The sequence below is a fragment of the Labrus mixtus genome, chromosome 1, assembly GCF_963584025.1.
Source record: "Labrus mixtus chromosome 1, fLabMix1.1, whole genome shotgun sequence".
Lineage (NCBI taxonomy): Eukaryota > Metazoa > Chordata > Actinopteri > Labriformes > Labridae > Labrus > Labrus mixtus.
In genome coordinates this window covers 6722929-6750428 of record NC_083612.1, presented here as the reverse complement: position 1 = coordinate 6750428, position 27500 = coordinate 6722929, and the positions used below count along the sequence as shown (strand labels likewise).

The following is a 27500-nucleotide window of genomic DNA, read 5'->3' as shown; positions in this document are numbered from 1 at the left end:
GTCAATAATAACTTCAATACGGGATTTAAAAAGGTTGAATATCAGATTTTTAACAAATGATAAGCACAGCAGATTTAGACTCAAAAAAGTCACAGATTGTTGAAATACTACAACTGAAGACAGAGGAGAGAGGAGGCCACACGTCTAAATTGCACAAATATGTTGGGAACATTCCAACTTATTTGTCCAATTGAGGCAGCGTGCAGGAGTTTTCCTGCAGTTTCTGGTAATTAAATCCACGATTTCTCTCGATTTGTCCTCGTATTTATTCAAGGTTAAACTTCCGGTGTTGTGACAATCCTACTTTGCATTGCTCCAGGTTAAAGACAGCAATTTAGCTTGTTTATTTATTATTCTTTCTGAACACAAAGCGTATTGTGTGAGTCACCTCCTGCTTCTTAAAATGTTTGATGATTTCAGGGTCATAAAAAGCAGGAAAACACGTTAAATTGTGGATTGTCTTCACAGTTCACACAGTGGCTATTTTCCTCTGACATCATGCTCAATGTATGAGTCTCTATTGTCAGGTTCTTCTGCTGTATGCGTTTTTGTGATTTGTTGAAATAAAGTGAATCTGACAAATAGTCATCATGTATCGCATGTTGATTGATCAGTTTTTAAAAAACAGAGAGATTCAAGGTCACAATCAACATCGCTCCTTAGTTCCTGTGTCCAGCTAGCGTTTTTTTCAGAGCGTCAGCATCTTTTTTCAATTGTTTCTAATGAGTAGAGAGCGTTTGCAGCAGGAAGCCGCCGCCTTTGTGTCTTTTTTCTGAGTGCTCCAGCTTTTTTGTGCGGCTGCTCTGAGCGCTAAAATTGAAAATCTTTCAACTTTTTAAAAAGTCGCTGTTGATGTCACAGCGCTATTTTCAAAATGTATGATATTCCCGGTAGTTTTTCTTCAAAGACCGCTGAGTGTGCTGCTGTGATAAAAACGTCATGTAAATTATACTTGGATACATTAGCTCGTCTGTAAACATATTCTCGCAGAGTTTGTTTTCACAGAGTGGGGGATAGGTGAGAGAACTCCCATGATTCCCCGCCAGCCTCGATGTTATCTTTTGTTATTGTCGTATTGATTGAGAGCCCCCTGGTGGAGGGATCTACAAACTGTATCTTTAAAATACTGATTTGTTTCAGCACAGCATTATTCAAACATATTCACATTATGAGCAGGAACTGGCGCTCGAGTAAAGCTTCTTTAAAGTTCAAATTACTATGCAATGGGGTCGAGTCGTGCTTCCTGCATGTTAATAAACTGAATGTAAATTTGAAAAAAAAATCTGGTTCATATCCAACATCAGAAGGAAAATAACCATTAGTCCACTCCCTCAGAGATCCCCTGTGTTTATGCACACACACACACACACACACACAGAGTAACAAAGAGCGTGAGCTGCCCTGCACTTGTGGAGGAGGTTTAATGGTACATGGGCTTCCCTGTCTGCCGGCTCAGCACCAGAGCCTTCGACTCAAACCCTCGACAAGCATAGCATCACTCCTCTTCAGCCTGCACTACAGTCACCTCGACTTCAACACAAACACACACACACACACACACACACACACACACACACTGAAACACACGTCTGCACAGGGATTCTACATCTCTACATGCCTTTGTACTTAAACACCTCCACAAGCTCCACAGACGCTCACTGACTCAGTCGGCTGAGAGCTTCGGGCTCTTTTCAGGTTCAGTTCAAGACGAGTCTGCAGGCACAGAGCACCTAGGATCTGTACTAGGGTTGCCATGATACCAGAGTTTTAAACTTCTATATGAAACCGAAAATCAAACAATATAAAGACCTGTTTTGATGTCACAGAAAGAAAAAATATTAGTCCTAGGCACCCAATGTGTGGTACTTTCAAGTTTTAAATAATCAAAAATTTGGAAGCCACATCGCACAAAAACATTGTATCATGTAAGTTCTTTGTGCAATTTAGGCAGCGTGCAGAGTGTGTAAAGTAAAGCTTACTATATGATCAGACATTAAGGAAACATGCTATGTTTGCCAGATATGAGAGCAGTTATCAGGTCAAACCAACAGGTGTTGCAGCGATGGAAGCGGGCAAGAGAACTGGTTCAGATAGAAGTGATTTTTTTCTTCTTTTGACTACCAGAGTGATGTGGGTAGATTTAGACAAAAAAAAACTAATTGTTGAAGTTTATGGAACACATCTTAGTGGAGTTCAAACTAAAAACTCAACACTGACTTTGTCTCACACAGGACTTGAATTCCCGTTTCAGAGCGCTCTACATCAAACAATAACTACGCCGCCTTCTCCCGCCTCTGGTTAGACCTCTAAATTGGGTCATGATATATACAGTAAATTTATGTTTTAATAAATGATAGTGCTAATTACAGCCTGATTCAGCCTGTTTCTCCTCAGGAAAGTGGGAAACCTACAGTTTTGAAGCCACTCATGTTGGTCCTGAACCGAGAGAAGCCCTGGAGGAGAAATGGATTGTGGGTATTTTATAGTAGTGTGAAACTGGACCTTTCCTCCTCCTCTGATTCAGTTACTAAAATGAATCCTGATGGAGAGCAAATCAAATTATCTCTGCGTCTTTGTTCGAGTTAAATGCACATTACTGCAGCTTTATTCCATCCGGTAATAGAAGTATTGTGTAATTAATACAGCAGCTGCTACAATCCATCTCAACCAACCAGCTAATTGGTTGGTTATGAATTATTCACCCGTCAAGGGAACGGAGCAGAGTATAGCTTCTTCTACCTGCTGGAAGTGGAGGTAGAGACACCTTGATCATTTCTGGCTGCGTGTGTCCACAGATGGTGGGGGAGCAGCGGACCTGGCCTGAGACTTCCATCCATACAGTGAAAACCGGACTAACTGCGCCAAACACAGTGACAGATCGCTGTGGAGTTACAGTGAGTCTGTGCGTCTCAGCAGGGAGCCAGCAACCTAAAGAGTGAGAGCTTTGTCTAAGTAGCACAAATACGTTGGCAACGTTTCTGTACCGAAACGTGTCCAATGTAATTTTGGCAATTCAGACAGTGTGCACAGTCTTCCTTATATCAAAAACAATAAATACACAATAACAGGTACCTAGGACTTCTATTGTTGCCATGGTAATGAAACAGATATCTAGATAAGTTCTGGTATCATACCATCCTAGTTGTACACAATGTTCACTGCGATGGATGTTTTTTAGTGTTGCTAATGTAGGAACTTTGAAGGAGCTCTTTTATAAAAGAAGACCTACTTTAATGAACGAGCTAAGGAGACATGCTAAACACACACGCTGAAATACACACACATGCACAAACAGGATCCTGTGAACATGCACTGATGGAGAGATATCGGGGTCGGGGGGGGGGGGGGGTTCACTTCTCAGATTTGATCCACACCGGGACTTGAACTGGCGATCCTCCAGTTCCCAACCAAAGACGCCCATTTCCACAGGAACATAACATGGTACCGATATTTTCTGATAACATTACAGTAACCTTAAAACTATATGTTCATCACTTTGACCAGCTCCCATCAGCTTTAAGGAGCTTTTTAGCTGGTTTGAGCGTATTGCTTATAGAGCCAGAACATGCAACGTTTCAGGTCATTGCAAACGTCTTAGTGGAATCGCTCTCTTTCGCCTGTGGCAGCTTTAGGTGAAAAGTATGACTGAACATCTGTCAGGGTTTTTATAATCTTCTGAACTTTTTGATACGACCAATCATTACAATAAGAAAGATTGTAACATTTGAAAATGTAACATTTTGATAACCTCTATGCTTGTAAAGCAGGCTGCTGCTTTCTAATACACATCCTGCTCAACAAACACCAAACGGCAGAGAGAGGAAGTTGGTGACTAGCTAGTGAAAACGTTGGAGCACGTAGCAGCTTAAGAGCCAAACGTTTCCATCAGAAGGTGGTGGAGATGAAATCTGAGCTAAAAGGAGAGTAAATCTTAGACTTGGCCTGCTGGACCATGACCATCAACTTGCAACATGTTTTTTTCATACTTGATAACATGCAGAGTGCAATGACCCACAGGACACATCCAAGTAGGGGTTAATATAACTCAGCAGCACAATCTGCAGCCTCAAGTGTGGCCATGAAGTATAAACCAGCTCCTCTTCAAACATCACATCAAGACTGAGCAGATTTCTCCATAATCATGCATGGAAATGTGAAAAACGACACTGAAGTTTGATATATTTGACAAAATTCCAGTAACAACCATTAAATGAATCGTTGTTTTCCATGTTAACTGATACTGTAACACACAGTCGGCCGCAGAGATCTCAGATAGGCTGTGATCTTAACCCCCCACGAGAGCGTCTGAAAATGAGCAGAATGCTCCTTTAAGACAGAAATGCAGAAAGATGTGGTGTTACAGCTGCAGTATGTGTATGTGTTAACCCGTGAGCTGGATATGCTGTGTGTGTGTGTGTGTGTGTGTGTGTGTGTGTGTGTGTGTGTGTGTGTGTGTGTGTGTGTGTGTGTGTGTGTGTGGACCGGACAGTGCAGCATCACTGCTCTGCCTCTTCTGCAGAGCGGCCCATGTGACAGATGGATGCTATAACGGAATTAGAGACAAGAAAAATCACAAGGGCCCATTATCACCGAGCCCCTCTCTGCCTGACAACAAGGATTAAAGGCACACTACCACCACCGTCATCATCTTCATCATCAGCACCATCATTATCATCATCACCCTCATCATCATGATTAAAAGGAACCCCTCTATCTGTGCATTCTGCAAAGCCGCATTCAACTCAAACATCCGCACTTTATCAAGCATTTCTCCGCTGCACATTTCCCGCATCGGCACACTGAGCACACTGATGCAAAAACTGCAGACCAACATGATGTCAGCGGCGGTGATGCTGCGGGGACTCCTGACAGCATCACCAGCATCTGGGGGGGCTTTCACTAACCTGTCTGTCCTTTGCCCAGCGTCTTCTCCAAGCGGTACGGTCCCACATAGTTGGCGTAATGCCCGCTGTCCTTTGCCGACGATGACATGTTCGGGTGTGAAATGACTCACTGGGAGCGATTTTCGTGTCGGGCGCGATTCTGGGAGAGAAAAGCGCAAATCCGCGGCGCAGTGGAGTTCGCCTAGGTCGGCGTCCCTGTCCTTTTTGGCCGCTGGTCACTGCAACAACCGTCTCTCCGTGCGAGCTTCCTTGCGTGCGCGCGCGTAAGTCTCCAGGTCCGTCTCTCGGTGTCCTCGTGCAAGTTCCGTTGAGTTCCTCGTGCGGGCTCAGATTGCGGGTTTGAATCGGGGTGTCATGGTGTTGGTGCCGGAGGAGCGGTGCGCTGCAGCCCCGTTGGGTGTGATCTGATGATGGGACAGCATCTACTGCTGCTGCTGCTGCTGCTGCTGCTCCTGCTGCTGCTGTCTGCCACTCCAGCAGCCTGCGTCAGCACGAGCCGAGGTGAACGTGCACTTCCGGTGGTCTCTTTCAAAATACGAGCTGTTCGCTTTACTGTCAGGACTGTTGCACTGGTGGTTCCCAGAATGACATCAAATCAAAGGTGAAAACGAAGAATAGATCATCTCTACTTTTGTAGAGGTCACTTTAAATTCTGTGCATGATCAATCAATGAATCAATGAATCAATGAATCTCAATCTATCTATACATCTGGAGAAGTCCTCTAGTTAGTGGTCCTGCCTGTGACATGATAGGCTGACACATTAGTTCATATTTATACAAATGGCTTATCAGATAAAAACGAACCACCATATTATTTCTGTTTTATTATTCACATTAAACATCAGAAGCTCATCTCTATATACTCTTAAGATAATAACATGTGTTCTTCTAGGGCCTCTGTGCAAACTATCATCACTCTGATTCCACACCTGTAAGCCCACAGTTCAGCAACAATAAGCAGTGGTGTATTAAACAAACTTGCGCATTTCAAACTTGCGCCGATCAGAACTGATAGAGGCTCGGTCCGTAAGGGAACATGAGTACAGCAGCAGTTCTCTGCAGGTACGCATAAAGATGTGGTCTATATGTAACTGCAATTTTAAACAATTAACCCTCAATAACACTTTGAATTGAAAATATGACAATGCCAAGTTAAATATTACAATTACCTACGTGTCATTTCTTAAAGTGAACCATCCAGAACCCTTTAAGTGAACCTATGTATGGTTTTGTCTGAATATTCTGGTTTTATTTTGAAGGCCACTTCGTCTGACTTCCACCACCTTGACGCAGCTGCTTTAATTACCGCACACGCATGCGCAGAGAGCTTGCGTCACAGGAGCTGGTGTTTGAATTGGGGTCGAGGTGACAGTGGAAGGAGATGAGAGGCTGCCACTGTTCAGACAAAAAAATGAGATGTTAACATTTCCCAAGATGCACTGGGGAGACTCGCTGTACTATCTTTTTTTTTTTTTTTTTTTTTTAAACAAATATAAATCAAAGAAAAATCTTCACATGTACATGTTTGGTTGATTTCTAAATGTCAGCTCATTGAATCTATAAGGGTCGTCACTGAATACCATAATTATAAACTTTTATCTTATACTTTAAGATATCGATACCTGTTTCGATACCACGGCAACTAAAATAGAAATATGACTTAAGAGTCGTAGTTTTTTTTAAAGCTTTGGTACTTTCGATACTACTGATCGAGCAAGATTTACTGACCTCATTGATAAAATAAGTCAGACGCCCAATTAATCATTAAATATGAAGAGCAATTACTATTCACCTTGTGTGTGTGTGTGTGTGTGTGTGTGTGTGTGTGTGGAGGGGGGGGGTTCCACACTGTGACACTCTCACTTGATTAAACCAGCGGTTGGTGACAACGACCATCTCTCTGTCTCATCACTCCTTCACAACAAAAGCCTTTTGACCCAGCACGCTCAGCAGCAGATGGGCTCCCCCACTACCTCCCCTCCTCCCCCTCCTCCCCTTCCTCCCCCTCCTCCTCCTTCTGCCTCCCCCTTTCCCTTATCTACCCCCCTCCTTTAAAACCGTGTCCTGAACAAAGACAGGGGGGCCTCCATTTTACCACATTAAGACCTGCTCGCCACGGGACAGCTTTCCCCTAAATTACTTCCTGTTAATTAATGTAACACCCCCACCCAGCCAGCCCCGCCCTCTGTGGGCGACACAGGTGGAGGTGGCGACCCCCATCCACAGATCAATGATGATTTCCCTCTTAAATTCATGCCACAGTGCCTGATCTCCGCTGTCTGATCCCCTGGTGGTTGTTATTCTGTTTGACAGCTGCAGACAGAACCGCGGCTGTAAAACTGCTCGTCCTAATCACCTCGACGTGAAATAATCTGCCATCATCAGCCGCGTCTCTGAGGACAGGAAGCAGGACTGATGTGTGTGACTGTCTCTGTATGATAACAGCTGAGTGAGTTATGGAGTACACGAGACCAGAGCTGCAGAGCCCTCAACCTCTAAAAATGATTTATGAGTCTGATCTTTACAAAACTGCTTCTTCATAAGCATAACAGGCCAAAAGTAGTGTGACTTTGTTGTTTAAGGGTTAAGCCAAACGCCAAACGCCACACAATGACACAAACACAAATAAACTGACGTAGGCAGCGGTTATTTCCAGGGCCTGATTGTTTGATAAAACAGAATTAAAGCCATCAGATTTGAACAAATTCATAAATGTTGACTCATTCTGTTTTAAAAGAGTGATCACATAACCTCATATGATCCGGTAATCCTGGTTTCCTGGTTTTTATCTGGATGAAACCTTCGGTTGGTGTCGTTCAAAGGTTTTAAGTAGGATTGGGAAAACTTTAATCCAAAATTAAGGTTCATCGTGATCCAGGTAGAAGTCTAGATTCAGACTGGATCACAGGGAAAACATTAAGAAAACTATTCAATCAGACAAACAAAACCATGTAGTGGATATTTAAGACATTCTGTTAGATATATTTTTCACTACAATGCTGTCGTCGGTGGATACGGTGCACCTGGGCGTGGTGTTGTCTTACCTGTTCAGTCATGTGAGGGGACTCAGACATAAAGGGTGAGTAGGTTTGAGTATTTTCTGATGGCCGTCATTCTAATAATCATCATGTTTTGAGAGTTTTCAAAGGACTATTTTGTTATGCTTTGGTTTAATAAACCCCGAAAACTTCTCTGGATGTTGATTTGACTTACGGTCACAGTTACAGTAGGTTGAACATATTTTCAAACCTCCAAAAATCGGGACACTTTAATTTGACCACAACCCCACCTGTATCGATCCACAAATTGGTCACCTGCACTGGTCGGGTGTCATTGCTTTTTGCCTCACTGAAGTAGGTCGTTACAGTTCTACTCTCAGCCTGAACCCACCGTTTACACATATTCATTGGCTGGTGCTTTTCGAGGGAAGCTGTCACTCTCCTGGAGCTTTTTGGAAAACTCTGCTTGTCTACCTGTCGGTACGCAGCAGGTCCTGTTAGTATTATAAGCTTAGTGTTAGGTTTTGGTATAATTCAAACCCCTAAGCAGAGACTGGCACAGGTAGTTGGATGCAAAAAACATGTTTAATAAACAAAAAGAGCAGGAAGTGGAAGCAGGAAGCTGGCTAAGAGGAGAAGCCAGCCACACCTCCTGCCACTCGCCTACCTGCAGGAGAAAGAACAGAAAGGGAAGGGGGAGAAGGAGAGAGAACAAACCAAAAACTAACAGAATCATCAAACTTGGCTAGCCAAGCAACAGCCGTTACCTCGAGACTGATTGGCACATGTAGAGACAAATCAGTGTTGTACGCATGGTGTTTTGTTTTGGATGGTTGGTTGAAACCTGGGGTCTATACTACAAAGTGAGTTCAACATACCCAGGTTATCTTTGGGTTATCTAGCTTCACTAACCCTAACATAAACAGGATTAACAGTCATACGGAGCTGGTTATCCACCTGATAGGTAACCCTCGAGTTTCAAAGAGCGTGTTCACATAAAAGGGGCGGAGTTAGCTTCATATAACCTATCACAATAATCACTGCGTCTGCTGTCAGCAGATCATCATATCTATGAAACTCTGAACTATATTAATAACATAAAGACGTTTAAGACAAACAGGCTCCCAAAGACTAAAGATACACAGCTGCAGGAACAAATGCAGGAAGGACAACTGTCAGAAAAAAGAAACATCGCTGAGTATTAATGTGCAAACTGCGGCTTATTATATTTTCTTCCCATCGTTAGTTCACATTAAAATTGACGATAATAACTCCTGTTTTTTCTGTTAATTGAATTTGTTGCTCTGACTCTTTCATGTATAACAGTTTGAGAAGTTATATTTCATCTGCAGCTCTGACGATAACAAACAGAGCAGCATGGAGACACTAAACATATGAAGATATAATTCAAAGACATAAGAAGCTATTCATAATTTTACATCTTAAAAACCCAACTCAAAGGCTCCGGTGCTTTTTTTTTAGTCTCTGTTGATGGATGAAGGATATCAGTGAACAATAATCATTAACTTTACGGACTATAATGTAAAATCATGCAGGACACATGAAGTGTCCTCCCGCCTCTCCATCAGCTCCGGGAGCGCCACCATCAAGCACCATGTGTGCAGCATAAGTTACCGTGGCGATTAGGGCTGGAAATCTTTGGGTGTCTCACGATTTGATTCGATTTTCCTTCATGGGGTCACGATTCGATTCAAAACGATTCTGGATTCATGGATTCAAAGTATATTTTTGGATTAGTACAGATTTCAAGAACTACTGCAGTCATCTGTGAGACTGGCTGATTTTCTTGCTGCTCCATGTATAAATATAAATATACCCAGGTCAGAAGTGAGTAGGACTGAAAACTCAGGGTTAACCCTGAAGTTACCTCGCTAACCCCAAATCCTGCTAATTCTCCTCTGCATTTTTTTAAATTATAGCCACTTCATAAGGAATAAATTAGGCTTTAATTTAAAGCAGATGAAAATAGCGCCCCCCCCGTGGACAAAGTATGCAGGGAGATGTCCAATTAACTTCTTAAAGTCATCATCGATTTAACCCTGACCACCATCCTCCCCTCACTTTTGACAAACTCTTTCTTTGCACAGCTGTAAACAAACCTTTAAGGAGAAGTCTGTCAGCCAGTGAAATTGTTTGTTCAGTTAGCACCTGCCAGATGCTAGATAACGTAAAGTATTCAGGCTAGCTGTTTCCCATGTAAAATATGACAAGTGTTGATGTGGTAATATTAACTTTTCAGATGTGTGTAGGTGGGGTGCAGGTTTACCTCAATGTCCAGAGTGCGAGATCCATGTGCAAAGGCTATCATCATGGCTGCAGGGCTCGACTCTCTCTTCCTTCAGCTGTCCTGAGGAAAAATGAACCAAGAAAAATAATCAGGGCAGAAACCTGTTCCGATGCACAGATCATGTTCACGGTGTATTTTTCTGCTGAGTGCCACGAGCTGCTTGTGAAAAAATCATAACAGGCTGCGGGTCACTGTGGGAACACGTGCTGCGGTGTGCAGGGGAATAAAACCTTCAAACAACAAAGACTGTCTTTTTAAGAGTATTTACCAAACAGCTGAATCTTTCTATCAACCAAAAGGTGGCTATAGGCAAAAAATATGATGAAATATAACCCATAAAAAACATTTTTATTAAGACTAAGTGTTATCACGATTATATATCAATGTGCTTTTTCTATCGCAGCCCTCGTCGCAGATCAGACAAAACTCTCTGGATCTTTTCTCTCTATCTTGATGCTTCCTTCTCCCACAACAACCAACAAGATGAGCTGCATCTCAGGAAGCCATTAGCACCAAACACACTACATCAGTGTCCTACACACTGAAACAAGATGCACACACTGTACACACACACACACACACACACACACACACACACACACACACACAAATCCAGCTATCAAAAGAAAGGGTTCTATGGTGAGCGTTGTCAGAACTGGACATACATGTTTTCCATTTCTGTGTTTGTGTGAATATTTGTGTGTGTGAGCAGGTGTGTGTACTTAAACTGGTGATGCACATTTCTTTAGCTGTAGAAGAAGAAGGAAGAGGGAGATATAAATATTGTAGCGACAGTCGGACCAATGAATGCGCCCTTCATATTTCAAGACATTTGTAGAAAAAGAAGCTTAGCCTGCAGTCTATTTCTGCATTAGTCAGCTCTATTGTGGCTGCCTTGCCAACGGAGCAGGATAATGCAGACACACTCTCTCTCTCTCTCTCACACACACACACACACACACACACACACACACACACACACACACACACACACACACACACACACACACACACACACACACACACACACACTCAGTTCACTCACATATATCAAGCCAAAGAAGCCACATAAGGGAACATCTCTCCTCTGAATACAGAGTGAAACACAGAGATAAAACACGGACAGAGAGAGCAGAAATTAACTTTAAATTAAAAGAGAACATGTTTAAAATGTTTGTGAGAACTATGGCATGTCGTTTTGAAAGAGTCAAATAATCAGTGAAATGTGTGTAAGCTGTTTTTGGTTGATTTGAATAAATTTTCCATCAACGCTGATGAGGCTCAATATTTCATCTGAAACCCTCATCAGTGTAAAAATGGAGTCGAATGTTTTCACTCGTTTCGTTTGTTGTGAGCTCTCCGTGCACAGAGGTGTTTTTAATTAACTCTCATCGGCTCGTTTCCAACAAATTACATCTCTTCCCAAATAGTATTTCCGCTAATTTAATTTCGATTCAGACTAATTTCGGTGTGTAATCATACAAAGGCAAACAGAGTGTCGTTGGAAACAAAGCAGCGGCAAGACCAAACACACAGGAAGGGGAGAGGCGACTTAAATACAACACAACACGGCTAATTTCTCCTGCTTCATAGATACAGGCGTTTATGGCCGTCACCAAAACAGAATTTTACACTTTGATACGTTTCTAGTTACATTTAAAAAAGAAGAAAAGACAAAATAGAAGTCCTAGGCACCCATCCATCCATCCCTTTCTATACCGCTTTCCCCGCCGACCCCAGCTGTCATTGGGCTGACATATAGAGACAGACAACCAGCCACACTCAGATTCACATCTACGGACAAAATGTCTTTTGACAGTGGGAGGAAGCTGGACTAACTGGGGAGAACACACGCATGCACAGGGAGAGCTTGCAAGCTCCACACCGAGGGGCCTTGTCTGATGGGGATTTGAACCAGGAGCCTCCTAGCTTTGAGGCAACAGCGCTGACCACTGGACCACCGTGCAGCCCCCTAGGAACCCAATAATGTGTAAATTCTTCTTCAAAATACCATAAAAATTCAGGCAAACTCTTAAATTGCTAAATTGGACAAAAATGTCGGCAAAGATTCGGTACTGAAAGTTGCCGACATTTTTGTGCAATTTAGACAGCGCTCTCTATTTTTCTTTGCAGCAGCTTTTGGTTACAAATATGAAGATCTGGGGCACCGGTAGCGTAGTGGTAAATGCGCACGCCCCATGTGCGGAGGCTGTGGTTATCCCGTTGGGTGACGCAGGTTTGAATCCGACCTGTGGATCCCTTCCCGTGTGTCGTTCCTCCTCTCTCCCCTCCTGATTTCTGACTCTATCTCTTAAATTAAAGTATTGAAAAACCCTAAAATAAACTTTGATCTTTAGTTGTTTTGTTTTTGTGCTTTTAGACAAATAAAATAAGAGAGGATCGTATCGTTTGAAAACTTGCGTTATCAAAAAGTATTGAAGTATGGAACATTGTGACATCCTTCTTGTGGATGGCGTGTATTTGCAGATCATAGTATGTATTTAAAAACAGTTTTGAAACAATAACTTCTTCATATTGTATTTTTTTATTTTTCCTTCTCCTTATCGTGTCCCTTGTTCTTGGGTTTAACCATGAAGTGGTTCATTCCTGTAACTCCTGCAGTGGCCTGTACGTACATTCCTTCAATGTAATCTGTTGCTGTGGCTGCTCCCAATCTGTGGAAAAGTCTACCTGTTAATATAAGAACTGCTCAGTCCATCAAAGCTTCAAATCTTTGTTTAAAACTCATCTCTTTGCTCTGGCTTTTAATACAATTTGAGCCTGAAATCTTAAAATTTTAATTCATGCTCCTATTTATTGTGTTTTTATTGTGTTTCATTCTATATGTTATTTTATTTGTTGTTTTTACGTTGTGTTTTTGTACAGCACTTTGGGCAATCAAGGTTGTTTAAAATGTGCTATAGAAATAAAGATTGATTGATTGACATTGAATCTTACAATGTGACGGTAGTGCGTCCTTATACTTTACTTTTCATCTGGCCCTTGTGTGTGTCATTGCCCAAGGAGACCACAGGAGGGAGCGCTCATCTTTGTCAAGAACTGATTTGTTTGTTGTCTCTGACAAACTCTGTCTGTTGTTTGTTTGTGAATGTAGCATTGTCTGAAAGTCTAAGTCATTTAAAAAGATACAATTTTTGGGTCAAAAACATGTTTGTGTTAAAAAAAAGTGTTTAAAAAAACATTTCCTGACCAATTCAGCTAATTTTGAGTCGTTTCTTATACCTAGTGTTAAATTCTCTTTTTTATTGAAAAACTCTTTTTACAACTTTTCAATTCAGTTATCAGACGCTTTTATTCAAAGCAACGAACAGCAGAGAGTAACCCCCAATTCACACATACTCCGTGCGCGCCGCGGTCCAGGACAGCTGACAGGAAGTGATCAGAGGTGCTGACAGGAAGTGACCAGAGGCAGAGTACAACATGAACAGCTGTTCTAGAGAGTTCTTATCAGCATCAAAACCATCCTAAATATCATCATTGTCATTATAAAGAAAAAACCATCATCATCATGAAGGTCGTAGGTGTTCATAAAGAGCTGGGTCTTTAGCTTTTTCTTAAAGGTGCAGACGGACTCTGCAGATTGAAGTTTGGTAGTTCGTTCCACCACTGGGGGGCGACAGAGGGGAAGAGTCTAGTTAGAGACTTAGGACCCTGTTGTGAAGGTTGGATCAGACGTTGGCAGAGCGTAGTGGGCGGGAGGGAGTGTAGACCTGGATGAGAGAGTTTAGGTAAGCAGCTGGGTTTCAAAATAGAAGAAGAAATATATAATTTATATAGTTGTTTATTTCTTAAATCAAAAATGAACAGAAGAGTGCAACGATTTGTATCAGTTATCTTTGAGAAAAATGAGTTTCCATGTTGTTACCATGTGAGAAGAATCTCAGAAACGTCTCCTTTTGTTCTGTCTTTGTTTGGATGTTCATGTAGTCGTTCGCAAGAATGGACGAAACAACTGAACTGAATAGAAAACAAAGTCTGTTGTTCTAATCGCTGCCTGCTAGGCTGCAGCTCAACAAAAGCTCTTCCACAGACAAATTGATGTTAATTAAGTGGGAGATGCAGTGAGACGCGTGGAGTTCTCTGGTTATTATAAAACTGCTCATTTAGAGTGTTCGTCTGTAAACCCATTTAGATTACAGCACAGCAATTAAACTGGTGAAACACTGTAATTACTAAACACAATTCACAACATGCTACCTCACATTCCCTCTGTTTATCTGTCAGAGGCAGCATGGACTGCTTCCCGTTCAAATCAGACCTTTAAGGTGGATTGTGTTAAAAATAATGAAGTTTAATATTTGAGAAAGACTGCTTATACGTCCAAGAAAATAAATGGAACTTTTCTCTGCCATTTGTTCACTCAGGTTGAACACCTGACTCAAGTTATTTAATCAACCCAAACGCTGGGTGGAGCCTGTTGGAACATTTTTGGTGGTTATTTTAGTGTGTTATGTTTCTTATCCATCCATCCATCCAGGAGGTCTTGTACCGGCAGCAGAGGCCGGGCTCTGGAGTAGACGGAGCTCCCCCAACCTTCAGAGAGGTGATCAGGCACTACTACCACCCGACGTCCCAGACGCCCAGCCACCACCATCAGACTGTGTCACTCCCACAACCACCGCTGGCCTGCTCCGACCTCCACCACAGCAGAATGGAAACGCCTGGAGGTAGCATTTTTTAGGATTTGCAATATACAAATAATGCTCTCTCTCTCTCTCCCTATCTATCTTTCTTTCTTTCTTTCTTGAGCTTTGTACCTCAGAGCCCCTAAGCTCTGGAACTCCTTGCCAGAGGACATTAGGCTAAGATTTGGAGCTAAACAAATAATGATTGATTGATCCATCTATCTATCTTTACTTTCAAATGTCCTTTTTTAAAGGTTTTACTAAAATAAAAACAGAAAATAATAGTTTATTAGGTAAAATACCGAAACAGTTTTCAATTTAAAATATAGCAACATTTGGGAAGAATATTCAACAAATTTATTAGGTTAAATTAAACCGGAAATAAAGTTCAAAACAAACAAAGTTTGGGTAGAATATATGAACTATCAGGCTGGGCTAAACAGGCAACCCATATTTCTGGGTTAAAATAATTAAAATTATCTTAAATTGACCCAGCAGTTGAGTTAAAAACTTCCCAGTGTAGGTAGTTTTTAACCCAGCTTGCTGGTGCAGTATGTGCATGTCCACTGGATGCACATCTTGTATGGTTCTGCCACCTGGTGGAATTTTTGCAGAACAGCATTCATGTTAAACTGAGGTGACTCAGACTGCTGGAGAGCTCTGAGGAGGTCATCTCTCCTCAGTGAAACCAAACTCAGGCGGTATGATAATTGTGGTGAAAAAAACAAAAACAGAGAATATGAAATCACCGATATTTTTGCCTCCCATCACCTACCTCCTCACCCTATAAAGCATCTGTTTGAAAGTGTCACAAAGACAAGACAAATCTCCCCAAGGCAGTGTTTCCACTCTATGCATCTAGCAGCAGAGGTGCACCGCTGCTGAAATATGACCTCTGCTGCTGTTTTTTTTTTTTATGAGCGGACAAAAGAAAGGAAAGTAAATGAAAGGAGAGGAAACAGAGTGGAAGAGAGTAAAAGAAAGAACAGGGCTCCAGCTTATCTCCTTAGAAACTAACATTATATTAATTTGCGCTTATGTGACTCAAATGTGACCATCGTTTTGAAATAAATTATACATTCTCTTTTTTTAAATTCTGAATCCTCCCGTCTTTTGCCATCACCCACGAGCCGGGTTATGACAATAGGGTGCTGTAAGAAAATACGTTTAAAAAAAAAATTGCACTCAACTAAAATATTGTTCCACTTCACCTACGCTGCTACAACTCCAACCTAGGGGAAACGCTGTAAGGGGACTATAAAGTATATCGTATGTTTTTTTCTGATACTTTGTAAATCAAGGGACATTACACCAAATTTCTACAACCCGTCGACCCCTTCCCTTCCCATACTCGTACCAGACAAACTCAATTTGTAGAGACTCCTTTTATTACTGTAAAAACTTCCTTCAATTTAGTCTGGTTTACCAACCAATTACTGAGTATATTTCTGGATTGGATAAAAATCCTGGTGTTGTAATACATAAAAATCGGTCTTGGTCTTGTCATTTTTACTCCGTCTCGTCTCGGTCTCAGACTAGACTGACTCTGGATTTTAAATCACGACCAGTCAAGACCACCACTGATAGGCTGTTTATTTACATCATTACTGTGATTAGAAGGAAAAGGCCACTTTATAAAAGAACGAATAACGTAAATTCATTCATTATTTGATTTCTACTCCTCGGTTACGGCTGCAACCTTCCCGATGTTATGGTCTAAGTGAGTGACACGCCCCCTGTACACAACATGATGATTTTTCATTGATATTTTTGGTCTTGGTCTTGACTCAGTCTCGATCCCTACATGTCATGGTCTGGTCTCGGCTGAAGCACTCTCAGGAATGTCTTGGTCTTGGTTAATGTGGTCTTGACCTCAACCCTAAAAATGCCATGCCATAAAAACTGGTATGCAAAAATGATATAACACTTTGAAATTAACAGTTCGACTTTATTGGAAAACCTAAAAGCGTTTCTCTGAAACCAGACAACACTTACAGTAAGTGTATGAAAAACAGTCCAGCTGCCAGATTATGATTTCTGAGAAACAGACAAACAAACAGATGTATAAACAAAAGGATGTTATTGCTCTATACGGGTGTGTATACCTGCTGGACAACATTTCTGATGCTAAAGGAAGATGGCAATGAATTGTTTTCCCAGAAGCTCACGCAAGCACATGATCAGCAAGCAAAAGCAGTTAGACAAAGAAATCATTTTCACGCTCATCATAAAACATACTAACACAGGAAATACTGAAGTGAACTCACAAACAAATACAGAAACAAAACTAATCAGACAAAACAAACGTGGTATAAAAATAATGCTTTAAATAACATGACAACCCCTTTATCTTCCCAATAGGGTCTCTGTCTCTGTTCTGTTTGGTAGTTTGTGTTGCAGGGCAGTGACCCCAGACTGTACTACAAAGCAAGTCCAACATTTTATGAAGCCTAACAAAGGAGATCAAGAGCTGGCACACACTAAACGACTTTTAAAATCTTAAACGATTTGGTGGGGCTTGTTCAGGGTACAGGGTTCTCAAGGTTAAATTTAAGACTAGTTAAGACCTTTATAATACCACTGAGAATGACATTTAAGGCCAACTTCAAGGCAGTACTTACAAAAGTTTGCAGGATACAAAGTAAAATTGGTGTTGACTTTTAGCTCTATGAATCATTTACCAAATTAACTTCAACTCAATAAAACATTTTATTAATACTCACATTCATAAGTGACAAGTGTGTCTGTAACTTAAATTAAAAAGCTGTGAATTATGTCACAATAGGAGTCCTTATCCTTCTCAATAGACTCACATAGCGCCTTTTAATCACAAAAGCTCCTTGAACTAGAAAAACTAACAGACATAACGAGCAGTAGATTAAGATAAGAAAGTGCAGCAATCCACTCTCGCTGTTAAGTATGTTTCAGTGGGTGTAACTAGACACGAGACTAGTTTTTTTTAGCTCTGCCCCCTGTTCATCCAGGATTCTTGAGCTCAGCAAACTTCTCCATGCGTTCCTTTCTGAACTGGAGGACAGACAGCTCTCCTATGATGGGTCTACTCTGCCGCGGAAGTTCCTAACAAGAATATTAATAGGGAATCCCTCACTACCTCTTTTCTACCAACTCTCCAGGTGAAAAAAGTAGGCCAAGCAACATCCAAAGGAATCACACACACTCACACTCCGACTGCACCCTTATACACGATTCATTTCACAATACCTTTATAATAGCCTCTGCTCCCATCGCCTTCATTAGGTAAAGTAACTGAGAACATTCCAGTTGAGGGATTGGCTTGTAAATAATGTGGAAACTCTGAGAGTAAACAAAAACATTAACCTGTTAGACAGGTGAATCAAATGCTTTTGATTTCAGAGCAGTATAAAAACGACAGGTGACAGAGACAGCGTCAGACTGTTGTGACGACTGATGTCTGGTGAGTCTGGAACCATTTCACTTATTCTAATATATCAAAATTAACTTTTAAATATTGCATAGAAGAGCGTATGATGAGTCATTAGACACTTGAAATGTTTTACAGGAAGAGAAAATACAGTTATTTTTTTAAACTCAGATAAAATGCTTTATTTCAATATTTTGGCAGATAAATGAAAATTTAACACAGGAAAGCTGGATTAAAACCAGGAACATGTATTTTTCATTTCATGGGGACTTTAAGGGCACTACATCCATTTATGGCATCCTCTGAAAGTGACAAATTTGGCCAATGGACTTTGATCGCTTGTTTGAGGGTAAATTCCAAAAAAGGGACATCAAATAAACAATATTCCCAAAAATGAAAAAATGCAGATAACACAGATTCAGGGCATATAGCGGGGCTGGGCAATTAATTGAAAATTAATCGAAACCGACATTCAGAACCTCTCATTGATGTAATCTTGCCCATGTTGATTATTTTGATTATTTTCAGGGCAGGGTCACGTAACGATACATCCAATCCGCGACAAGCAATGTCCATTGTTTGTACACATTTTGTCTTTAGGGAAGACGACACTGAATAAAAAGAGTGAAATGTAAACACTGTGGAATAACTGTTTTCAAGAAATGCAAGTTATTTATTTTCTATTGTTTTAGAGAAGTTCATTTCTACTTCAAAACTAAAATGCGTCGTTTTCATCTCAAGGGATGATTTGATTTCAGTTTGAAATATTCAATAAATAACCACAAGATAGTTCATCAGATATGAACTCTTTCATTAGTAAGAATATCCCAGCTTTAATAGTTGAGCTTAATTACATCTTAAAACCCCTCCCCCAGGTGGGTGACACTCCCACAGCTAGGTGTTTGTTCTGCCCTCTGAGTCTGCCTTCTCACAGTAAACAATAGGACATGGAGCGAGAAAGCCTGAGACACCCAAGCCCTTCCAGAGAGGGGGCGTGGTCAGACACAGCTCATTTACATTTAAAGGTACAGACACAGAAACAGCCTGTTCTGAGCAGGGCTGAAATAGAGGGGTTTATAGGCATGATCAAATACAGGATCAGAGTGGATTTAGAACAAGACACTTCACACACATGTTTTAAGGAGCTCTGACACTTATTGAAACTCTTGAGAACAAAAGGCTGTACATGGCAAGAATTTATACAGGAAGAGAATAGTTTTGGTTCCTGCTTCTGACTTTCAGAAGCAGGAACGCCTATCATTCGCCTATCATCGTTAACGCCTATCACCTTTCAGAGTCAAAAGTTTGAACCTCGCTTCAAAGTTGAATTACAAACACTTGCCCTTGGACACCATATATTTTCTCAATCAATAGACTTTGTGTACAATCTCATGTTTCATATTACTAGTAAATATATACCTAAATATACCCAGTCAGTTAGTGTTTGCTTGATTTGTTGAAATTGTTTGAAGCTGATCTGCAGTGAAGCGCCAGAACCCAATGTGTGGTTCTGTAAAACTAAACAGATGGTATTTGATGTTTCCTCCAGGTTTGAAAGAACAGGAAGGCTAATTGAAAAGTGCGGCCATGTCACCATGTCTTCACATAACAAAGAAGAAGATCCAACAGGTACAATCCCTTTACAATACTTTTACATGTTCTATCATTCATTCAGCCTTTAGTTTTGTAATCCATGAACTATCTATGAGTCATTCAAGCCACATACAACAATTACCTCTAAGAATAAAAACATTTAAATGTTAAAGAAAAATTATGCATCTCAGGTAAAAGTGTTTAGGAAGGGAAAACTCAGTCATGGCATGAGCAAGCAAATTTCTAAATTGATCCAACTTGAAGTCACTGTGAAAAGAATTTAAAAAAGATTTAAATAAAAGTTTGGTCACAACAAGTTATTGGAACATTGGAAGACTCTTGCAGCTGTAGCAGTGATGACAAAGACCAATCATTCTGAGTTTGCTTTATAATAAAGGATACATTTGAATCATCCATGCAAAGCTAAAGCAGCAGATGCAAATGTTTTGAATTTGCATTAACAGCATCAGTCCTGATATGGCTCGAAAGCCTGGCTCAAACTGCAGGGGTTTTAAAATCCTTCCTGAATTCAGGTAGCATCACACACGGTAGGAGAATCCTAAAAGATATTATTTTCCATAATCTCAAACAAGTTTTGGGTGAAAAAATGGGAGAAGTAGACAACATGGGTTGTATATTCTTCAGAAAGAGCTGGAGGTCAGATTGTAACTGTCATATGCATTACAGTAGTCCAACACTAATGTCCACTTTCTTCCCTTGTCTCTCGCGGTCATTGTAGTCAAACACGACTTCTGCCAGACCCTTTTATGCCGTAATCGTCAAGATTTTAAATTCTAAATATCAAATGTTTTAAATAAATTCAAGTGTCTCAGACGATGTTTGAACAGATCGGGGACGTAAAGATTAGATCTTAATACCACTCACACTACAAGAAAACATGAGCAGATAATTGCTTCTGAGCAGTCTCGAGTTGGGAGCGACCCCACAATTGTCAGAAAGGAGGAATCAGACCTCATATCGGCCCGATTATCCTGCAGTCTGAGCCAGGCTTAAGAGAACATTCTGATTGGTTGGGAAAGTTAGGATAAAACATTGTTTTGATGAATATAGACATTAACAGAGAGGTCAATCACCATACATATTGACCCCTGCAGTAGAGGATGTTTCTTTGTTATAGAGTTGTAATGTTTCTGATAAATCAATAAGTCTAAGAACAAACTGGTGATGTATTAATTGTTATGGATTAACTGGACAAGTGAAGGTAATATAGTCACTACCAGAGATGGGGACTTGAGTTTCAGACTCACATTCAAGTCGCACACAGATATGACTTGAGACTCGACTTTGACTTGCCCCTCTAAGACTTCAGACTGGACATGAAGTTTGGGACCCTTGCCCAACCCTATTGTTGTGTAATTCTGGCACATTGTTCAATACATGCTGAGTGTCATTCCCTCCCATCATGCGTAACGCTCCGTGTCTGCGCGAGCGGCCACACTCCACAGATGACACCATGACGGGAACATCCCCTTCAGCTGCTTCAGTCTGGACTGACTAGAGGCTAAAGCGATACAGGCGATCCGCTCAGCCCTACATTCAGGAGAAGAGCTTTCACAAACCTTTAATTATAATTTAACATACAGTATAAGCAACTTCCTCATTCTCCTACGCTTCATTGCTCCCCCTCTATTTGTTTAGCTCAACCACTCACTCATTACACACTGTAGCAGTGTTCTCTAGATATTAAAGGGATACTTCATCCATTTGCATTAAGCTTTGTATCATTAGAAACCTGGTAGTATTTTTGAATGGTCGTGCATCCCGTCCTCATTTTCCCCTGAGATGGGAAATCTTTGTATTTCTAAGTCTGACAAAGAGCTTCCAGTGACGCAAAAATCGTCATTTTGCGTCATCAGAAGCTGTTGCGGTTAGTGGGGTGAAACTACAACGCTAGTTCCTCATATTTTCGACCACTGAAGCTACAGACCAATCACAGATCAGTGGGTGGGAACTAGGGGTGCAAACGAGTACTCGTAACATAATAATCGGTTACAAATTTTTTTTAATCGATAATCGTTTTGTAGTCCACATTTTTGTAAATGGTTCTTGTTGCATTGTGGGTTCTAGGATAGGTCTAATTCAAAACAGAAAAAAAGGAGCACGAGCGCAAAAAGAAAATAGATGACAAACAAAGCGCTGATAAAGGCTCTGTGCTGAAACGCGTCCGTTGTTGATCCGTACGCTGCTACCCTGATAAAAATTTAATTAACCCCCCTATGAATTCACAATGAACAAAAAGTCCCAAACAAACGAAATATGCAATATGATCTACGAAAGTTCAGTTCAAATTGTCTTTTTAGTCCACAGAAAAAGAAGGACTTTCACTTTGCGATTACCGCTTTACTCCGCTAAAGCAATGACGTCTGATCATCCAGGACAGAGCAGCATAACTAGATGTTTTCCTATATTTTGGAATTTTAGATGATTATTCTTTTAATAACTACAAAACAGAACAACCTTATAAGGAGAAATAGCTCATAGCGGACGGACGAGCGAGATTGAGCGAGTGTGTCATTACGCACAGAGGAGAAAGATGAAACAGACAGACACTTAAATCGTTCACCTGTTCTATTGTAACTTCATTTCCCAGAGTAAAGTGTGCTCTACACTGCAGACTGGAGTCTTTGTTAACAGAATGTTTCTGTCAAAACAGCTTCAACGTGCGATGAGTGCGCATTGATGTCTGATGTCCGCTCGCCACACTCACTGCTCTAATTATAATAAAGTGTTGAAACGGTCATAAGATACGTCTGAGTGAAGTTTTATTTGAGGTTTGTTGCCTGTTGAAGTAAGAAATGTCATATTTGAATGTTAATACAAAGACCTCTTAGTAGCTGTCATGTTCTGTGTTTTTCTCTGATGTGCAGACGCGGACTCGACTGCGCGTCTCTCTCTCTCTCTCTCTCTCTCTCTCGTCCGCTTGTTTGTAAACTGAGCACGCTTCATAATAACATAAAGCGTGCATGTGTTGTATTAAGACGTTATGTACAAGAAGTAATCGTGCTTAGGCACGGATGGTCCTGTGTAGTGTGACCGCGGGCCGCGCCGGCCAGCGGGGGAATGTCGCTGCGGGGGGGGCAATCGTGCTTGGGTACAGCACGGTACGGATGGCCAGTGTGACCGCGCCCTTACTAACAATTATTCAAATCCCGAAGATTCGAATTAATCAATAGATACAGTCGGCATCGCGTCATAGTTGGGGGCGGGGCCTCCCGTGGGGGAAAAGAATCACAGAAAAAAAAAGAACTACAAAACGATTACTCGAGTACTCGCTTTAACAATGGGAAGAGTAATCGATTAGAGAACATTTTGCATTTCTGCACCCCTAGTAGGAACTCACTCCCAGAATCGAAACTTAACGTCCGCCATATTGCTTGGAAGCTATGCTAACAGGCTCTATGGAGAAAGCTGATAATGGCGACAAAATATAAATATAGCGGTGAGAAGGCTGCTGCTGACAGGCCGGTCTTGTGTCTTGGCTGCTGCGCACGCTGGCCGCTGGGACCGCCACTGGCCGCATCTGGCGGCTGGCCGCCGGGGCTGCCACTTGCCCCTGGCCGCTGGGGCCACCGCTGGCCGTAGCAGCCGAGTAACAAAACCAGCCTGTCGGCAGCAAGTGTTCAGCAGCCGAGACATAAGGCCTGCCTGTCGGCGGCGGTGAGGACGAGGAGCCTCACCGCAAGACAAAGAAGAGGCAGTGACAGTTGATGAGAGTTGAACACTGCAGAATAATACTGCATGAACTGTCTCTGAAAATAGGTAATTTTAGTGTCTACATAAGTGAAGAAATGAATAACAACAACAACTAATGGTAATGAAAATGAGAAGAAAAAAAGACAGTAAATGTTTAATATTAACATCATTTAACAGAGAAATGTTAATAAACAGCAGCTTAAGGCAAGTTAGGATACAAGGTAATTATATAATTATATATTTTTTAATCATTATTATTCATAAAACAAAGAGACTCAACTTGGACTTGCAGCTGTTCCCGAAGACTTGAGACTTGACTTGGATTTGCAAGTGACTTGTGCCCATCTTTGTTGCTAAATATGACTTGCATAAATGCCAAAACTACCTGTTTTTTAGGAATACGTAAAGGAATATATTTTTGTAATCAATATGAAACCTAGAGACCTAATGTTGTAAACATGTTCTCTTTCTCTTTGACAGTCCTTTTAAACTTTCTCTCACAACTTGGACTGGAGAGATTTTATCCCAACAAGCTCACTCTTCGGTCTCTCTTGGAGATCAACAGAAACAGTGTGTATGATGAGGCTGTTTCATCAGTGGAGGATATACCATGGTGTTTTCTCAGGAAACTATTTAAAATCAATGCAGAATGCAGGAACTGTACACAATTATCAAACAAAGATGATGAAGAGGAGGAAAACACAGATGTCCTTGACCTTTATACTGCAGAGGACTCTGCAGACAATAAGGTGAACCTTCTTGACCTCATAGTAGCACTCTTTCTTTGTTCTGACAGCTTCTTGCAACAAGAAATGGCCCTCAAAATGTCGACGTGCCAGTTTTCTGTCCCACTAGTGTTGCCCCATGGCAACAATAGTAAGTGTACCTTGATGGTCTGGGCTCTGAGAGACATTGTCAAAGAGTGGTGTCCACATGAAATGTCAAGTTCAAAAGGGTTTGTTGAAGACAACATTGTCCAGACAGAACTACCCTTCTTCTCCTTTGTGAGGCTTAAAAACTGCAGTTTATCCAAGTCCCAGTGTTTGAATCATATTCTCAGCCTTGGCCAGTACAACAACAACATGTTCATACACAGAGATATGAAAGGAGGAGCCCATGAAAGGAAAATTTCAAATGGATTGGTAGAGGTCTGCTGGTACCTTCCATGTGGCAGAGAAAATCTTGACACATTTCCAAAACCAATTGCTGTCGCCAATCTGAGAGGAGACATTGGTCAGTCAATTACACAATTCAGTTTTCTTTTTCAAGTGTCGACTGCTACCTTTGTATTCCTGGACAAAGTTGAAGAAAACGAGCACAAGATTCTGACATCTCTTCAAGATGTGAGATCTAAACTGTTCTTGGTTGTAAACCGCAAGGCTGAGAATGCCAGAGAGGACATGATGACTGTCAAGAACACAGTCATAGAATTAGAATTACCAAAGAGCAGTGTGAAAATCAAAGACCCACATGTAAATGTGATTGAGTTTTCAGAGAAACTTAGTATAACCATCAAAAAATCCATGACAAATACAATGAAAATCGAAAACATGCTTGACAAGGCAGTTGACCTGGGACTGTCTGAGGATGAATGTACAAGTGAACACCAAAAGAAGGTGGCTGAGGAGATTGCGAAAGGACTTGGTGTGCGACCTATACCAGAGTACAAGAACAAAACACTTCCTTTACAAGGTGTTAACTGGAAAAAGTTATCACAGTTGGAAATGGAAGAATGTAGGTTAAAAAACTGCAGTGATCTTAGACTGGAGGAATATAAATCTGAACTGCAAAAAGAAAAACAAGAGATCATCAAGGAGCTTGGCAAACACAAACTATCCAAAGCTATGAATAGTTTCATTGAACAATCATCTGAACAGGACAAAGTGAAAAGAGATTTTTTCCTGAAGTGGATGAAACTTAAACTGAATGCACATTTGCAGCCTGCAATGAAACTATCTTTACTACGTCACAAATTGACAGAAGAATGCAACAAAAAGGAGAAAGACGGCAAAGTGATTGCAGAACTGGACCAGGCTTTGCTGGAAAGCTCTTTGGGAATAGAGCATTACATGAGAGAGATGGGACTAATCTATGAGTTTTCCTCCCAGTCACGACACACTGATGATAAAATATCTCGACTCCCTGGTTTGGCTGCTGAAATGCTGTTGGATGGATATCCTTTAGAGCTTCTCGATGGAGATGCGTCTAACATCCCACAGAGGTGGGTGACGGATGTGCTAATGGACCTTCACAACAAGGTTGGAGAGAAGAGCAGACTGTTGGTGCTGACTGTGTTGGGTGTTCAAAGTACAGGGAAGTCAACACTCCTCAACACCATGTTTGGTGTGCAGTTTCCTGTCAGCAGTGGCAGATGCACAAGAGGAGCCTACATGCTCTTTCTCAGAGTAGGTGATGACATGCAAAGTGAGTTGAACTATGACTTTATAGTTCTCATTGACACAGAGGGTCTTAGGTCACCTTGTTTGGCACAACTAGAGGACAGTTGTGAGCATGACAACCAGCTGGCAACCTTTGTCATTGGTTTAAGTGATGTCACCATTATCAATGTTGCAATGGAGAACTCCACTGAAATGAAGGATTTTCTTCAAATTGCAACTCATGCATTCTTGAGGATGAAGCAAATTGGGAAAAAGCCAGTTTGTCATTTTGTGCACCAGAATGTGGGTGGAGTTTCTGCCCATGCAAAGAACATGACAGAGCGAAAACACCTCTTGGACCAACTCAATGAAATGACCAAAATCGCAGCTGAAATGGAAAATCATCCTTCCATACAGTTATTCACAGATGTGCTGGACTATGACTTGGAAAAAAATAACTGGAATATCCCAGGACTGTGGCATGGCACCCCACCAATGGCACCAGTGAACACAGGTTACAGTGAAGCTGTGGCAGATTTCAAGAGAAATCTTCTGGAGACGGTAAAAAGAGACAAAAGTGATCATGTGTCACAGATCCCAGAGTTTCTGGAGTGGATCACAAGTCTCTGGAGAGCTGTTAAGTTTGAGAACTTCATCTTTAGTTTCAGAAACACTCTTGTGGCTCATGCCTATGACAACCTTTGCAAAGAGTTCAATCAGTGGGAATGGGAGTTCAGAAAAGAGGTTTCCCGCTGGAAAACAGAAACTGAAATGGAAATCCTAAATGCTGAAAATGAGTCTGAGCTTCATCATTTGAATGAAATGGTCAAATCAAAAAAGTCAGAGGTCTCTGACAAAATAAAAGAACAACAAAAAATAATGGATCAGAAACTCCAGGACTACTTCAAGAGGAAAGACCGACAGGTGAATCTGATAATGAAATACAAAACTGACTTCATCATCAGGATCGAGGGTCTTACAAATGAAATCCAACATTCAGCCAACAATGACCTGGATTGTGCACTTGAATGTAAAAAAAGTTCAAAAGAGGCTGAAGACCTTCAGAGAAATCACAGAGAAGTGATTGAAGAGCAGGTTATGAAACTTTTGAGCGACTGCAAAAAACGCACACTGTCAGACGAGGAGCTGGAAGAAGAGTTTGAAAAAGTGTGGGCTGCTGTCACTGTAAACATATCTGGCCTAAAAGAACAAGATATATCTGCCAGAGTCCTTGACCAGTTGAAAAAACATTTTGTAAATCTTAATGTCAATGAGGAACTACAAAATATTGGGGACCTGAAAGAATTCGGGAAAGATCCATTTGAGGCCAAAACTGATCACATAAAAATGACAAAGACACAATTCATGAATTTCTTTTTTAAGAAAGAAATAAAACGAGACTTACAGAGCCGTGCAGACAGTGTAATTGCATCTTGCACACGATTTGTTGAAGATACTGCAAAGACAGACAGAGATTACCATGATTCTTTCACAAAGGATCTTCTGGAAAAAGTCGATGAATCCCTCAAGCAAAACTGCAAGAAATGCAAGCCC

The 27500-nt window shown here is 41.2% G+C and overlaps 2 protein-coding genes across 16 annotated transcripts in view; one reads left to right on the top strand and one right to left on the bottom strand.

Annotated features, from left to right (window-relative positions):
- The window catches only part of LOC132980801 (serine/threonine-protein kinase BRSK2-like), a 575981-nt gene extending 570613 nt beyond the window's left edge, over positions 1–5368 (bottom strand). For all 14 annotated transcript variants that reach the window (XR_009674213.1, XR_009674205.1, XR_009674375.1 and 11 more), the window contains exon 1: positions 4905–5368. Coding sequence is in view for 3 of the 14 variants with exons in the window: in XM_061047215.1 (XP_060903198.1) it covers positions 4905–4992 (88 nt within the window). In the remaining 11 variants the exon portion in view is untranslated. The remainder of the gene's footprint in view (positions 1–4904) is intronic.
- A 12907-nt stretch (positions 5369–18275) lies between these two features.
- Positions 18276–27500, top strand: part of LOC132979196 (up-regulator of cell proliferation-like) — a 79857-nt gene continuing 70632 nt past the window's right edge. Inside the window, exon 1 of one of the 2 annotated variants that reach the window (XM_061045429.1) lies at positions 18276–18294. The gene's annotated coding sequence lies outside the window, so the exon portion shown is untranslated. Of the gene's footprint in view, positions 18295–19871; positions 19891–27500 lie in introns of those variants that run through there. The other variant, XM_061045553.1, reaches the window with a different exon arrangement.